At 42.8% G+C, this 17,732-nt stretch overlaps 1 protein-coding gene across 1 annotated transcript in view; it reads right to left on the bottom strand.

Moving 5' to 3' along the window:
* Positions 1 to 17,732, bottom strand: part of IQANK1 (IQ motif and ankyrin repeat containing 1) — an 82,843-nt gene that overhangs the window by 7,767 nt on the left and 57,344 nt on the right. The window contains exon 6 of the mRNA XM_058178391.1: positions 16,423 to 16,548. Within this exon, the coding sequence (XP_058034374.1) occupies positions 16,423 to 16,548 (126 nt within the window). The remainder of the gene's footprint in view (positions 1 to 16,422; positions 16,549 to 17,732) is intronic.

The following is a 17,732-nucleotide window of genomic DNA, read 5'->3' as shown; positions in this document are numbered from 1 at the left end:
CAGTTGCGCCCCTTTCTGGACCGGGATGCCCTATGCACGGTCACCACGCCTCGTGACGCCTCGCCTGGATTACTGCAATGCTCTACATGGGGCTCCCTTGAAGGGCATCCGAGACTGCAGTTAGTCCAGAATGCGGCTGCGCTGGTGATAGAAGGAGCCCTCGTGGCTCCCGGTGACACCTATCCTGCGCAGACTGCACTGGCTACCTGTGGCCTTCCGGGTGCGCTTCAAGGTGTTGGTGACCACCTTTAAAGCGCCCATGGCATAGGGCCGGGCTATTTACGGGACCGCCTTCTGCGACCGAATACCTCTCACCGACCCGTGCGCTCTCACAGAGAGGGACTCCTCAGGGTGCCGTCAGCTAGGCAGTGCTGCCTGGCGACGCCCAGGAAGGGCCTTCTGTGGGGCTCCCGCCTCTGGAACGAGCTCCCCAGGACTTCGCCAACTCTCGGACCTTAGAACCTTCCGTCGTGAGCTTAAAACACACTTATTTAGGTGCAGGACTGGACTAGGTTTTTAGATTTTAAATTTTGAAATTTTAAATTTTATATTGATTTTAATTGGTTTTGGTAATCAGGCTGGTTAGAATAAGTTTTTTATTAGTGTTTTAATCTGTATTTATATGTTCTTTTTATATGTTCTTTTTATATGCCTGTTAACCGCCCTGAGTCCCTCGGGAGATAGGGCGGTATACAAATGTGATCAATAAATAAAATAAATAAATAAATATCAGCTTCCTCAACACCTGGAAGAAACTGTCTATCTGGACCTGTTCCAGTCCGGTTTCAGACCTGGATACAGCACTGAGACGGCTTTGGTCGCGTTGGTGGATGACCTCTGGAGAGCTCAGGACAGGGGTTGTTCCTCTGTCCTGGTTCTATTAGATCTCTCGGCTGCTTTTGATACCATCGACCATGGTATCCTGCTGCGGCGGTTGGAGGGATTGGGGGTGGGAGGCACCGTTTATCGGTGGTTCTCCTCCTATCTCTCTGACTGTTCGCAGACGGTGTTGACAGGGGGGCAGAGGTCGACCCCAAGGCGCCTCACTTGTGGGGTGCCTCAGGGGTCTGTTCTCTCGCCTCTCCTGTTCAACATCTATATGAAGCCGCTGGGTGAGGTTATCCGTGGTTTCGGGGTGGATTATCATCTGTACGCTGATGATACTCAGCTGTACATTTCCACCCCGAACCACCCCAACGAAGCTGTTGAGGTGATGGGCCGGTGTCTTGAGGCCGTGTGGGTCTGGATGGGGAGGAACAGGCTCCGACTCAACCCTTCCAAGACTGAGTGGCTGTGGGTTCCGGCGTCCCAGTACAGTCAGCTTACACCATTGCTGACTGGGTAGACCCCCAGGGAGGGAGTGCGCAACTTAGGCGTTCTCCTGGATGATCGGCTGTCCTTAGAGGAACATTTGACAGCCGTCGCCAGGGGAGCATTTTATCAGGTTCACCTGATTCGCCAGTTGCGCCCCTTCCTTGACCGGGACGCCTTACGCACGGTCACTCACGCCCTCGTCACTTCCCGCCTGGACTATTGCAATGCTCTCTACATGGGGCTCCCCTTGAAGAGCACCAGGAGGCTCCAGCTAGTCCAGAATGTGGCCGCGCGGGTGATAGAGGGAGCACCGCGTTGCTCCCATATAACACCCATCCTGCACGGCCTACACTGGCTGCCAGTAGCCTTCCGGGTGCAATTCAAGGTTTTGGTCACCATCTTTAAAGCGCTCCATGGCTTAGGACCGGAATACCTTCGAGACTGCCTTCTGCCGCCAATTGCCTCCCAACATCCTGTGCGCTCCCACAGAGCAGGCCTCCTCAGGGTGCCGTCGACCAAACAATGTAGGTTGGTGACCCCCAGGGGGAGGGCCTTTTCTGTGGCGGCACCGGCCCTGTGGAATGAGCTTCCTCTGGGGTTACGACAACTCCCCGACCTCCGGACCTTCAGACGTGAACTGAAAACTTTATTATTTCAGTGAGCTGGACTGGCCTAAGAATAAAATATTTTAGTTAAATTTTAATTGGTTTTTAATTGGTTTTTTACCGTTTTAGTGATTCGGCTATGATAATATTTAGTTTTAATTGGGTTTTATATTGCTTATTTATTATATTGTTTTATTTTAATATGCCTGTGAATCCCCTAACCCTAACCCTAACCCTAACCCTAACCCTAACCTTGAGTCCTACGGGAGATGGTGCGGTATAAAAGTATGATTAATAAATAAATAAATAGGTCAGAAGTTCATGGCCACCATGGGAAACAGGGACCTGATCCAACTGACCAGACCAGACATACCGCAGAAGTGAAGCTGACCAAACATAGGCAAGAGTCTTTGTTAGGACTTGACTTGTGGCAGCAACAGTGGCCAGGAAGATTTATTGCTCTGCTCTTATTGCATCAATGGACAACAGCCAGTGACTCTGTTTCAGGTGACCAGCTTCCTTCTGGGTAAGCATGGACCCGGGGAAAGCCTACAGGGACTATTAATTACAAGATTACTCAAGAAAGTAATTTGGCTTCACTCCAGCTGGGCAGGCCCTAGGGAGATGTTGCGGGGCTTAGACCCCTCATCTCATCTGCAGGAGTCTGGGCTGATCAGTCCTGAGGAAATGGGCAGAATCCTTGTCTGCTCCAGGAGTTCGACCACCAATCTACTGCACCCAGGGCCTTTCCTGGCCAAGGTTCCCTGGGAGGTGGCATATGGTTGGGTCTCATTTAATGACCTTTTGCAGGAGGGGGTGGGAAGCAGTGGTATCCTCCCTTCTTGAAAGGCCATCCTCAGACCTAATCAAGTGGTACACTTTTTAGGGAAAGTTGCACAGAGGGTGCCGAACTCCCAGCTTTCAAAGGCTTAAATGAAGCAGATTTGCTTTTTCAGTTGGGATTGAGGCCAGGTTAGAGAACTGAGATAGCATCAGTTGCCCTGATGGATGACCTCTGAAGGACTCATATGTGTGTGTGCTCCCCTGGATGTCTTGGCAGCTTTCGATGCCATCAACCATGTGATCCTTCTGGATCACCTTGAGGGCTCAGGAGTGGCTCTCCTCCTTCCTGTCTGGCCAGATCTAGTCACTGTTGTCCCCCACCCCGGCCTGTCTCAAGGTTCTGGTCGTTCCCTCCTCCTCTTGAACCTTTACAGTGAGGTGCCTGGGAGAAGTCATTCATTCAACTGGGTGCAGTAGCATACATCCGCACTCTTTTCGTGCAAGATGTGCAATAGTCTCAATAAAATTATTCTGTTAGGCTGTGATGCTGGCCAGAGACCTGCTGCCATAAATCTCCCCTTGTACCTTTAAAGAGTTGCAACCTGAAGACTACCTGTATAAAATCCCCTCCTCAGAGCTGGTGGCTGGCATAATTTTGGCACCAGGTAAAAGCCTTTCTATTTTTTTCAGGCTTTTAACTTAGCTTTTAATTCATGTGGTTTTAGTTTCTAGAAAATAAAAGAAAAATCATAAAAACCAACCTAAGAATGCAAGAAGCAATATATAAGCAACCTACCATGAAGGCTGGCGATAACAATATGCTCTTCTATCGCAACACAGGCAGGGGGCTTCACAGGGGGCCAGGCAGCTGGTTCCAAAGAGCCGGTCAGCCAAAGAAAAGGCCCCATCAGACACGGTGCTCCAGAGGAGACCCAATATAAATTACACTTCAGAAGAACAAGTTCCATAGCAAACACTACATCTGTTGTTGTTTTTTTATTTCCATTCCCACCCTTCTCCGAAGACTCAGGGCGGCTTACACTGTGTAAAGCAATAGTCTTCATCCATTTGTATACTATATACAAAGTCAACTTTTATTGCCCCCAACAATCTGGGTCCTCATTTTACCTACCTTATAAAGGATGGAAGGCTGAGTCAACCTTGGGCCTGGTGGGACTTGAACTTGCAGTAATAGCAAGCAGCTGTGTTAATAACAGACAGACTTAGTCCGCTGAGCCACCAGAGGCCCTTTACTTGGTAGAAGGTTTACTGAAGGCAGGGAATTTGAGAATGTGTAAATGCTGGTGGTGGGTGGCACATCGACAGCTTCTGCCTACCGTGCTATAGGTGTGTTAGCAGGAGAAACTCAAAGAGTTTGAGAAGTGGACATTGCTATTCATCCATCAACTACCCTCAGTGCGGTGCTTCCTCACCGGGGCCACAGGGCAACTGGCAGAGCCTCAGGCTCCTACAAAGGTCAGGAGGGTATCTTTTACAAAAAAATCACTGAACTTAAAAAATATTCAAGTTGCACATAAACTCTCTCTACCTGAAACTATTGTATGTGACCTGTCCACCAATACCACACTTAGATTCATACTATGCTACAGAGCCCCTGACTACGACATCGCTCATGCAAATATGTTAACCTCACTACTGACATGGGCTACCTCTTGCCCATATCCTCTCATCTTTCTGGGAGACCTAAATCTACCTTCTATAAACTGTTTAACAAATGAATGTACAACCGAACCAATCCATACTACACTATACAACGCAGTTACAAACCTAGGCCTTGAACAACTAGTAACTAACAATACTAGACTCATGAACTGCCTCGACCTCATCTTTTGTAATAGCACGAACTCAATTTATGGACTACAAGTAAAAGAACCCTTTTCCAACAGTGACCACTGCATGATAGACTTTTTTTTTTTTATTGAAAGAGTTTTAAAAAACAAAAACATTTTTCCCCCTTTTTTCCCCCCTCCCTCCCAAAAAACCCCCTTCCCCTCCTCACCCCCCGGCTTCCCGGGTCAATCACAAGGTATTGTTGTACATAAACCAAACATAGAATAAAATTTTCCCTTCCAATCCAAATAACCATGATGGCCCTACTCACATTGATGGCCCTACTCACATTGGGGGAGGCACTTTGGATTTGATTTTTGTCTCTGGTCAGTGGTTGAGAGATCTGGACTTGAAGGAAATAGTCATTGAACCTTTGTCATGGTCAGATCACTCTCTCCTTCGCCTGGACTTTCTGACCGCCATTCAACACCGCAGGGAGACGGAGCCGATACGTTGGTTCCGTCCCAGGCGCCTGATGGACCCGGAGAGGTTCCGGACGGAGCTTGGGCCACTTCCTGAGAGTCTGGCTCACGGCACGGCTGAGGAACTTGTTGCGGCCTGGGAACAGGCCGCGGTGGGGGCCCTAGACCGTGTCGTGCCTTTGCGGCCTCTGACCCGGCGCAGGTCCCAACCGGCTCCTTGGTTCTCCGAGGAGCTGAGGGGGATGAAGCGCCGGAGAAGACGCCTAGAGAGTTCCTGGAGGTCCAGCCGTTCGGAGGCTGATCGGACACTAGTGAAGTCCTATAATAGGGCTTACCTAGTGGCATTGAGGGAAGCGAGGCGTAGCTACGCCTCCCTCATTGCATCGGCAGATAACCGCCCAGCCGCCCTGTTTCGGTGACTCGCCCTCCTTCATCGGGGAGCGGGATGACCCGCTGCAGGACGTGCTGAGGAGTTTAATGGTTATCTATACGATAAAATCGTTCAGCTTCGGGACGGTCTGGACCAGAATTGCGGTGACTCAGATGGGACGTCTGAGGGTGGTCTTGGTGACATTTTGTGGGATGAGTTTGACCCTGTGGCTCCCGAGGACATGGACAGGTTGTTGGGTAGGCTGAATGCTACCACGTGTTTACTGGACCCGTGCCCCTCCTGGTTGGTACTGGCCATTCAGGAGGTGACACGAGGCTGGCTCCAGGCTATTACGAGCGCTTCCTTGGTGGAGGGAGTCTTCCCAGCCGCCTTGAAAGAGGCGGTGGTGAGACCCCTCCTCAAGAAGCCTTCCCTGGACCCGGCTGTTTTAGGTAATTATCGTCCGGTCTCCAACCCGCCGGCGAAGGTTGTAGAGAGTATGGTGGCATATCAGTTTCCTTGCACCTGGAGGAAACTGTCTATCTAGACCCGTTCCAGTCCGGTTTCCGACCCGTTACAGCACCGAGACGGCTTTGGTCGCAGGATGATCTCTGGAGGGCCAGGGATAGGGTTGTTCCTCTGCCCTGGTCCTATTAGACCTCTCAGCGGCTTTTGATACCATCGACCATGGTATCCTGCTGCACCGGTTGGAGGGATTGGGAGTGGGAGGCACCGTTTATCGGTGGTTCTCCTCCTATCTCTCCGATCGGTCGCAGACGGTGTTGACAGGGGGGCAGAGGTCGGCTCCGAGGCGCCTCACTTGTGGGTGCCGCAGGGTCGATCCTCTCGCCTTCTGTTCAACATCTATATGAAGCCGCTGGGTGAGATCATCAGTGGCTTCGGTGTGAGGTACCAGCTGTACGCTGATGACAGCCAGCTGTGCCACACCGGCCACCCCAACGAAGCTATCAAGTGCTGTCCCGGTGTTTGGAGGCCGACGGGTCTGGATGGGGAGAAACAGGCTCAAGCTCAATCCTCCAAGACAGAGTGGCTGTGGATGCCGGCATCCCGGTACAGTCAGCTGAGTCCTCGGCTGACTGTCGGGGCGAGTCACTGGCCCCGATGGAGAGGGTGCGCAACTTGGGCGCCTCCTGGATGAACGGCTGTCTTTTGAAGATCATTTGGCGGCCGTCTCCAGGAGAGCTTTTACCAGGTTCGCCTGGTGCGCCAGTTGCGCCTTTCTAGACCGGGATGCCCTGTGCACGGTCACTCACGCCTCGTGACGCCTCGCCTGGATTATTGCAATGCTCTCTACATGGGGCTCCCTTGAAGGGCATCCGGAGACTGCAGTTAGTTCAGAATGCGGCTGCGGGTTATAGAGGGAGCCCCTCGTGGCTCCCGTATGACACCTATCCTGCGCAGACTGCACTGGCTACCTGTGGCCTTCCGGGTGCGCTTCAAGGTTTTGGTAACCACCTTTAAAGCGCTCCATGGCATAGGGCCGGGCTACTTACGGGACCGTCTACTGCTACCGGATACCTCTCACCGGCCCGTGCGCTCTCACAGAGAGGGACTCCTCAGGGTGCCGTCAGCTAGACAGTGCCGTCTGGCGACGCCCAGGGGAAGGGCCTTCTCTGTGGGGGCTCCCACCCTTTGGAACGAACTCCCCCCAGGACTCCGCCAGCTTCCAGACCTCCGAACCTTCCGTCGCGAGCTTAAAACACACCTATTTATCTGCGCGGGACTGGACTAGTTTTTTAAATTTTCTAATTTTAAATTTTTAAATTTTATAGGGGTTTTAATTGGTTTTAATATCTATATTATTTTAATAATCAGGCTTTTTGAATATGTTTTCTTAATGGTTTCTTAATTTGTATATATATGCTGTTTTATTTGCCTGTGAACCGCCCTGAGTCCTTCGGGAGATAGGGCGGTATATAAATTTGAATAAATAAATAAATAAATAATAAATAAATAAACCACATCCAAAGTTTTTCATCTCCCAACCCCCTCCCCATTACATAAAATAACTTTCTAATTATTCAAAGGCAATCTGATATTTCTTAATCTGATATCTGTTTTGTAGATAATCAATCCATTTTTTCCATTCAATTAAATATCTTTCCTGCGTATTGTCTTTTAAAAAAGCTGAGATTTTAGCCATCTCAGCCAAATTAATAACTTTCAGTATCCATTCTCCTATTGTAGGTATCTCTTCTTTCTTCCAGTATTGTCCAATCAAGAGTCTTGCTGCTGTTATTAAATTCAGAATCAATTTAGTCTCAATCCCTGTACAATCCGTTATAATTCCCAAAAGGAAAAATTGTGGCAGGAACTTTATCTTCTTCTTCAGTACATTTTGAATAATCCACCAAATTCTTATCCAAAAGACCTTAATTTTCTTGCAAGTCCACCAAATATGAAAATATGTAGCATCATCACAATCACACCTCCAACATTTCGCTTGGATATTAGGATACATACATGATAATTTTTTGGGATCTAAGTGCCATCTATAAAACATCTTATAAAAATTTTCCTTAAATTCTGTGCTTGTGTAAACTTAACATTTCTAACCCAAATTTTCTCCCATGTTTCCAACATTATTGGTTCCTGAATATTCTGTGCCCATTTTATCATACAATCCTTTACCAAATCCTTTTCCGAATCTATTTCAAGCAACACATTATACAATCTCTTTATATGCTCCTGGGTCTGATTTCTAATTTGCTTTATTAAATTTTCCTCCTTTGCATTATACCAATTTTTGATCTTCTTTCCATCTAGCACTTATTTGCCCATATTGAAACCAAGTATAATTCCTCCCTTCTTCATTTAATACCTGTAATGATTTTAATTGCAATCTACCTCCTTCAGCATACAAAAGTTCTTTATAAGTAATCATTTCCTGTTTCTGTTCTATATTTATATTCTCTATTGCATGTCTGGGGCTCGCCCATATAGGAATCTTGTAATCTAATTTATAGGAATATTTTTCCAGACCATAAAGAGCACTTCTCAACACATGATTCTTAAAAGCCCTATCCACTTTTTTCATAAAATAAATCGCATGCCATCCATATAACAAGTCATAACCTTCTATATTCAAAATTCTTTCCTCTGTTAAGTTAAACCAGTCACTTATTACTGAAAGGGCTACTGCTTCATAATATAGTTTAAAGTTAGGCATTCTTAAACCACCTCTTTCCCGTGAGTCCTGTATTATTTTCATTTTAACCTCGCCTTTTTACCCTGCCATATAAATTTGTTAATCCCAATCTGCCAATCTTCCAAATTTTTATCCTTTTAATTATTGGTATCATCTGGAACAGAAACAAAAATCTAGGTAACACATTCATTTTAATAGCATAATCCTCCCCAATAGCGATAACTGCAATTTTTCCAGACACTCATATCATTCTGAACTTTTGCCATAGCAAGTCATAATTATTCTTATAAAGTTTCTTGTTCGATGAGCTAATATAAACCCTAAGTATTTAACCTTTTTTACTACCTCAAATCCTGTCATTTCCTCTAGTTTTTGTTTCTGTTGTATAGACATATTTTTAATTATCACTTTTGTTTTATTCTGATTTATTTTAAATCCTGATACCTTTCCATATTTATCAATTACTTCCAGCAAAAATCTACTTGAATTTATAGGATTTGTTAAAGTAACCACTACATCATCTGCAAAAGCTCTAACTTTATACTCATATTGTCTAATCTTAATTCCCTCTATTTCCGTTAATTCTCGTATTTTATCTAATAATGGTTCCAGAGTCAAAACAAACAATAATGGTGATAAGGGACATCCCTGTCTCGTTCCTTTCGCAATCTTAATAACTTCTGTCAAGCTACCATTTATTATAATCTGTGCTGTTTGCTCTCCATAAATCGCTTTGATTATTCTAACAAAACAATCTCCAAATTGCATTTTCTCTATTAATTTAAATAAAAAATCCCAATGCAATCGATCAAAGGCTTTCTGCATCCAAAGATATAAGTCCTGCTGAAGTATTCTTCTTCTCCAAATATTCCAATATATTAATAATCTGTCTAACATTATTCCTCATCTGCCTCCCTTTTATAAAACCAGATTGATCAGTATGAATTCTTTGTTGTAAAACTAACATTAATCTATTTGCTATTATTTTTACAAAAATCTTATAATCATTATTTAAAAGTGAAATCGGCCTGTAGTTACCGGGTTTAGAGCAATCTTGCTCCTCTTTTGGTATCAGTGAAATAAAAGATGTTTTCCATGACGGGGGTATTCCCACTCCTAATTGTATCTGATTAAATAATTCTTTAAGTGGGCCTAATATTTCATCCTGTGTTTTTTTATAATAAGTTGCTGTAAGACCATCTGTACCAGGGGTTTTCCCCATTTTTAGTTGTTTAATTGCCTCCACTATTTCTCCAGTAGCTATCGGCCGATTCAGCTCCTCCCTCTGTTCTAATGTTAGAATATTAACCTTATAATCTTTCAAATAATCATAAATGTCCCTATTCAATATTTTGTCTTTTGCATATAGTGCAGTGTAAAATTCTGAGAATACCTTTTTAATTTTATCCTGTTGATATATCTCTTTACCTTTATATTCTATTTTTTGTATGACACGTGCTTTCTGTTTTTTCCTTAAGTTATATACCATCTCCCAGGTTTATTTGCATTACAAAAGGTATTATGTTTAGCATATTGTATATTCGTTGCCACCTGGTCTGCCATTAACATATTAAATTGACTCTGTAATATTTTTATAGCCTCTTTAAGTTTATGATCTTGTGCATGATAGACTTTTATCTAAACATACGCCCTCGCATAAATCGTCTCAACAATAGTACTCCAAACTACAATTTTAAAAAAGCCAACTATGACCTTATAAACAATGATCTCTCATTTCTTGACTGGCATAATCTATTCTCAACCTGTATCACTGCAGAATACCACTATAAAGTATTCCTACTTGAAATCAATAAAATCATCAAACTATATGTACCACAAATCACCACCAAAATCAAAAGGAAAAGCAAATTACCCATATATCCAAAGGTATCCAAAAAGAGAAGCCACCTTCTGATTGGTGATTCAGTTGTAAGAGATGTAAATTTAGGAAAGGATATGGAGGTTTTGAAAGAGGTCAGGTGTCTACCTGGTGCTACTGCCAGCAGAGACAAGAGGCGTATTCTTAAGATAGTCAAGAATGCCAGTAAGGATTCTGATGTTGATGCTATTATACATCTTGGCACCAATGATCTGTCCCAAAAGGATGTACTTTCTGTGCAGAATGATTTCCAGAGCTTGGGGTATGAACTTAATAGCATAGGTTGTAGGCTTATCTTTTCAGAAGTTTTACCAGTACATAAGGAACAAAAAGGTAAAGGCCAGCGTGTAGTGGAGTTTAATGTATGGCTAAAGGAGTGGTGTAAAAGGGAAGGCTTTGGTTTTATTAGTCACGATGTCTGCAACTGGTCCAATGAAAAACTGTACAAAAGAGATAGATTGCATCCATCAAAGAAAGGGACTGAGTTACTTAGCAATAAATTCACAGATTTTCTGGATAAACATTTAAACTGAACAGTGGGGACAGAGAATTAACTGATACAGAAAATTTCTGTCCCCAGCAATCGAAAACTAAAAGGGTTATCAGTGCATGTAACATAGATGTCTGTATGGGTAAGACTGTCAGCCCTGCTATCAAGCAAAACCAAGAATTTAACAGTGAGTGCCATACCATGTGCACTAAACCAACAGGTGGCAAGAAAGTAGGGGCAGTCAACACAGGTTATGTAGACAGTAAACACAAGGTCAATCCAAATGGACTCAAATGTCTATACACCAATGCACAGAGTATGAGGAATAAACAGGGTGAATTAGAAATTCAAATAAATGAGGGCAGATATGATATTGTTGCCATTACGGAAACTTGGTGGGATGAAACTGACAAATGGAACATACAGCTAGAGGGATATAAATTATTTAAAAGAAATAGACCAAATAAAAGAGGAGGTGGAGTTGCACTATATATAAGAAATAGAATAGAATAAAATAGAATTTTTATTGGCCAAGTGTGATTGGACACACAAGGAATTTGTCTTGGTGCATATGCTCTCAGTGTACATAAAAGAAAAGATACGTTCATCAAGGTACAACATTTACAACACAATTGATGGTCACTATATCAATATAAATCATAAGGATTGCCAGCAAAAAGTTATAGTCATACAGTCATAAATGGAAAGAGATTGGTGATGGGAACTATGAGAAGATTAATAGTAGTGCAGATTCAGTAAATAGTTTGACAGTGTTGATGGAATTATTTGTTTAGAAGAGTGATGGCCTTCGGGAAAAAACTGTTCTTGTGTCTAGTTGTTCTGGTGTGCAGTGCTCTATAGCGTCGTTTTGAGGGTAGGAGTTGAAACAGTTTATGTCCAGGATGCGAGGGGTCTGTAAATATTTTCACGGTCCTCTTCTTGATTCGTGCAGTATACAGGTCCTCAATGGAAGGCAGAAATAATACATATCTACAGAAATAGAGCACAACAATGATGAAAATTATCTTGAATGTATTTGGGTCAATATAAAAGGGGTGAAAAACGATATTGCCATAGGTCTATACTATAGGCCACCCAACCAAACAGAGGAAGTAGATGAAGTTTTTGCTAGTCAGCTAACTAAGGTATGTAGAAAGCACATCACAGTAGTAATGGGGGATTTTAACTCCCCTGACATCAACTGGGAAACAAACTCTGCACCAAGTGGAAGATCCAACAGGTTCCTAACAAACCTAGCAGACAACTTTGTTTCCCAAAAAATAGAGAAGCAACAAGGGGATTAGCCATACTGGACTTAATTCTCACTAACAGAGATGAAATGATAGAAGGTGTTGAAGCTACAGGAACCTTGGGGGCAAGTGACCACACAATATTGGAATTCGACATTAAGCAAATACAAGTAGTAGAACAAAGTCAAACTAGAGTCTTGGACTTTAAGAGAGCAAATTTCAATAAACTTAGAGAGAGCTTGAGAAGGATTCCATGGATGAGAATCCTCAGGGGGAAAACAACTCAAGAAGCTTGGGAAATTTTGAAAAGTGAGATTATAAAAGCGCAGTCTAGCACAAGACCAATGAAAAAGAAAAATAATAGATCTCAAAAGAAACCAGCATGGATGCATAAAGAACTATCTGACAAATTGAAAGACAAAAAGGACAAATATAGAAAGTGGAAAAAGGGGCAAATAACTAAGGCAGAATATCAGTAAATAGCCCGAGCCTGTAAAGATGAAGTGAGGAAAGCTAAGGCTCACAATGAACAAAGGCTAGCGACAAAAGTAAAAAATAACAAAAAAAGCTTCTTCCAACATGTTAAAAATAAGAAAAAAGTCAAGGAAACAATTGGCCCATTGCTGGGAGAAAGTGGCAAGAAGATGACAAGCAACAGGGAGAAAGCAGATCTACTTAGCTCATTTTTTGCATCTGTCTTTACACAAAAGGAAAAAACAATCCAACCTATCAAAAACAGCACTACAAAAAACAGATTAGAAACACAAGTTAAAATAGGGAAGAAAATGGTAAGTGAACACCTGTCTACTCTAGATGAGTTCAAATCACCAGGACTGGATGGATTACACCCCAAGGTTCTGAAGGAACTGGCAGACGTGATCTCAGAACCGCTGAACTATATCTTTCAAATATCCTGGAGCACAGGGGAGCTGCCAGAGGACTGGAAAAGAGCTGATGCAGTTCCCATCTTCAAAAAAGGAAAAAAAACAGATCCAGGAAACTACAGACCTATCAGCCTGACCTCAATACCGGGGAAGATTCTGGAAAAGATAATCAAGCAACGAATCAGTGAACACCTAGAAGCAAACAAAGTAATAACCAAAAGCCAGCATGGGTTTGTCAAAAACAGATCATGCCAGACTAATTATTGCCTTCTTTGACAAAATGACAAAATTAGTAGACCAGAGGAATGCTGTCGATATAATTTACTTGGACTTCAGTAAAGCATTTGATAAAGTAGACCATAACCTACTACTAGATAAAGTAGAAAAAGGTGTTTTGGACAGCACCACCATCAGATGGATTTGTAACTGGCTGACCAACCACATTCAACGTGTAGTCCTCAACGGAAATACATCCACATGGAGGGAAGTATGCAGTGGAGTACCCTAAGGCTCTGTTTTAGGCCCAGTACTCTTCAACATCTTCATCAACGACTTGGACGAGGGGATAGATGGGGAACTCATCAAATTTGCAGATGACACCAAGCTGGCAGGAATAGCCAACACTCCAGAAGATAGGCTCAAGTTACAGAAAGATCTTGACAGACTTGAACATTGGGCGCTATCTAACAAAATGAAATTTAACAGTGAAAAAAGTAAGGTTCTACATTTAGGCCAAAAAAACAAAATGCACCAGTACCGTATATGTGGTACCTTGCTCAATAGTAGTACCTGTGAGAAGGATCTTGAAGTCCTAGTGGATAACTATTTAGATATGAGCCAGCAGTGTGCAGCAGCTGCTAAAAAAGCCAACACAGTTCTGGGCTGCATAAACAGAGGGATAGAATCAAGATCACGTGAAGTGTTAGCGCCACTTTATAATGCCTTGGTAAGGCCACACTTGGAATATTGCATCCAGTTTTGGTCGCCACAATGTAAAAAAGATGTTGAGACTCTAGAAAGAGTGCAGAGAAGAGCAACAAAGATGATTAGGGGACTGGAGGCTAAAACATATGAAGAACGGTTGCAGGAACTGGGTATGTCTAGTTTAATAAAAAGAAGGACTAGGGGAGGCATGATAGCAGTGTTCAAATATCTCAGGGGTTGCCACAAAGAAGAGGGAGTCGGGCTGTTCTCCAAAGCACCTGAGGGTAGAACAAGAAGCAATGGGTGGAAACTGATCAAGGAAAGAAGCAACTTAGAACTAAGGAGAAATTTCCTGACAGTTAGAACAATTAATAAGTGGAACGACTTGCCTGCAGAAGTTGTGAATGCTCCAACATTGGAAATTTTTAAGAAAATGTTGGATAACCATCTGACTGAGATGGTGTAGGGTTTCCTGCCTGGGCAGGGGGTTGGACTAGAAGGCCCCTTCCAACTCTGTTGTTATATTATATTATATTATATCAATAAAAAAGCTGCAATCCAAAAAAAAATCCCTCTGGAAAAAAAACAAAAAGGGTTATGTAGCAAACTTCAAAAACCGCTACAAAAATATTTGCAACCAAATAAAAACAGAACCAAGCTTACCACACCAAGCAAGAAGAAGACCTTCTACGCACTAATTCCAATCGTGCTTTTTATAATTTTGTGAACAATAAACTTACAGAAACAAGATCCATTCCACCACTAAAAGAACCTAACGGCAAAGAATGTACTGACGAAACAGTTAAAGCAAACCACTTTTGAAGTTAGCAGATGACACAGCAGTGATTGGTTTCATTTGAGACAATGACGAATCCGCCTATAGATGAGAGGTCGAACGAATAGCCTTGTGGTGCAACCAAAACAATCTGGAACTGAACACACTCAAAACCGTAGAAATGGTGGTAGACTTTAGGAGAAACCCTTCCATACTTCCACCTCTTACAATACTAGACAACACAGTATCAACAGTAGAAACCTTTAAATTTCTAGGTTCTATCATATTGCAAGATCTAAAATGGACAGCCAACATCAAAAACATCATTAAAAAAGGACAACAAAGAATGTTCTTTCTGTGCCAACTCAGTAAGCTCAAAATGCCCAAGGAGCTGCTGATTCAGTTCTACAGAGGAATTACTGAGTCTGTCATTTGCACCTCTATAACTGTCTGGTTCGGTTCTGCAACCCAACAAGAAAAACACAGACTTCAGAGGATAATTAGAACTGCAGAAAAAATAATTGCTACCAACCTGCCTTCCATTGAGGACCTGTATACTGCACGAATCAAGAAGAGGGCCGTGAAAATATTTACAGACTCCTCGCATCCTGGATATAAACTGTTTCAACTCCTACCCTCAAAACGACGCTATAGAGCACTGCACACCAGAACAACTAGACACAAGAACAGCTCATCCATCTGGAACGCATACCACATCTCTGACATAAATACAATAGAACGCGTCCAGAAATATTTTACTAGAAGAGTTCTTCGCTCCTCCAAAAACAACAAAATACCTTATACCACCAGGCTTGAAATCCTGGGATTAGAAAACTTTTACAACTCCGTCGACTTCGACATGACCTGTGTTTAACACACAAAATCATCTATTGCAATATCCTTCCTGTAAAAGACTACTTCAGCTTCAATCGCAATATTACAAAAGCAAAAAATAGATTCAAGCTTAATGTCAACCGCTTCAAACTTGATTGCAGAAAATATGACGTCTGTAACAGAGTTGTTAATGCTTGGAACTCATTACCTGACTCCATAGTCTCGACTCAAAATCCCAAAATCTTCAACCAAAAACTGTCTACTATTGACCTCACCCCGTTCCTAAGAGGACTATAAGGGGCGTGCATAAGAGCACAAAAGTACCTACCGTTCCTGTCCTATTATTCCCTTAATTATATCAAATTAATATAGCTGATGCATATTTTTTTACTTATATATATATATATTTTCTTCAAGATATGTTGTTTTATATATGACAATGTTTGTGTATACTGTTGTGACAAAATGAAATTTTAAAAAAAGGGTGGGGGCAGATCTCAACCTGGGCAAGGGGAGAGCTAGATGTTCCAAAGGGACAGGACCTTGGAAGAGAAGACTCTTCTGCCTGAGCCTACCAGCCGGAATTCCTTGGGTGGCAGAACCTGGAGCATGCCTCCTCTGCCAGCATGGGTGGAGCGGGCCAGTCTCATTGGGGTAACTTGGATCCATGCCATGCAGGGCTTTAAAGGTGATTACCAACACTTTTTCATTACTCTGGCTTACTATTTTTAATGTTTGACATAACACTGCTTACCTGGAAAGAATCAGCTAACTGGGCGGTTTCATGCAAGGCAGCTTCACCCCCAAGGCTACAGCAGAGGGGAGGATGAGGATGAGGAGGAGTTCCTTGAGGGTAACAAGATTAGGCATACCTGCTCTGGTGTGTTGCCATCATCAGCATAGAGTCGAGGGTCAGCCCCGTGCTGGAGAAGCAGCTCCACTGCTGCTAAGTGTCCCCCAAAGGCTGCTCGATATAAAGGAGTCCGATTAAAGGCACCCTAAGAAAGGAGAAAGGAAGCAAGGAAGGAAGGAAGGAAGGAAGGAAGGAAGGAAGGAAGGAAGGAAGGAAGGAAGGAAGGAAGGAAGGAAGGAAGGGTTGTACCAGTCACATCACTTGTTAGGTGAACTGCACTGGGTGAGGTGGGCTTTAAAACTACCGCATTGAGCTCTACCTGGAAAATTTCTGATATCCAATAGATGGATTCTCCCCCCAGGACAACAACTTTTTTTTTCTGTGAAGTGTTTTAAATTTATATATACATATTTTGAATATAGTGTAATGTCCAGGCATACCATTTTACAAAAAAGAAAGACAAAAAAGAACATAAAAGATAACACATATATTGATAACGATAATAATAATATAACTAAATAATTTCTGACTCATATTTATAATTATATTTGCTTATTTTTGTTCCTATTAAATATATTGACTTACATATAATTATAAACATTCATATTTTACTTAACCCTAACAATACTTTTTCTTCATCTAATTTCTACCTTTTATCTCTAACTATTGATAAAACCTATTCAACGTTAAATAGTATTCTGTGTCTCCTTTATCTTTTTTTTTCAATGTCAATCTATTTATTGGTCTCATTTGAGACAACGATGAATCCGCATACGGACGGGAGGTTGAACAACTAGCCTCGTGGTGCGTCATCAAAAAAGCACAACAAATAATGTTCTTTCTGCACCAACTCAGAAAGCTCAAACTGCCCAAGGAGCTGCCGATACAGTTCTACAGAGGAATTATTGAGTCTGTCATCTGCACCTCTATAACTGCCTGGTTTGGTTCTGCAACCCAACAAGGCAGACACAGACTTCAGAGGATAACTAGAACTGCAGAAAAAACAATTGTTACCAACCTGCCTTCCATTGAGGACCTGTATACTGCACGAGTCAAAAAGAGGGCTGTGAAAATATTTACAGACCCCTCACACCCTCAAAACGACACTATAGAGCACTGCACACCAGAACAACTAGACACAAGAACAGTTTTTCCCCGAACACCATCACTCTGCTAAACAAATAATTCCCTCAACACTGTCGAACTATTCACTAAGGCTGTATTACTATTACTATTAGTCTTCTCATCGTTCCTATCACCCATCTCCTCCCACTTATGACTGTATGATTGTAACCTTGTTGCTTGTGTCCTTACGATTTATATTGATAT

The sequence above is a fragment of the Ahaetulla prasina genome, chromosome 3 (assembly GCF_028640845.1).
Source record: "Ahaetulla prasina isolate Xishuangbanna chromosome 3, ASM2864084v1, whole genome shotgun sequence".
Classification (NCBI taxonomy): domain Eukaryota; kingdom Metazoa; phylum Chordata; class Lepidosauria; order Squamata; family Colubridae; genus Ahaetulla; species Ahaetulla prasina.
Note: the sequence above shows the minus strand (reverse complement) of the source record. Positions and strands in the feature narration are given on the sequence as shown.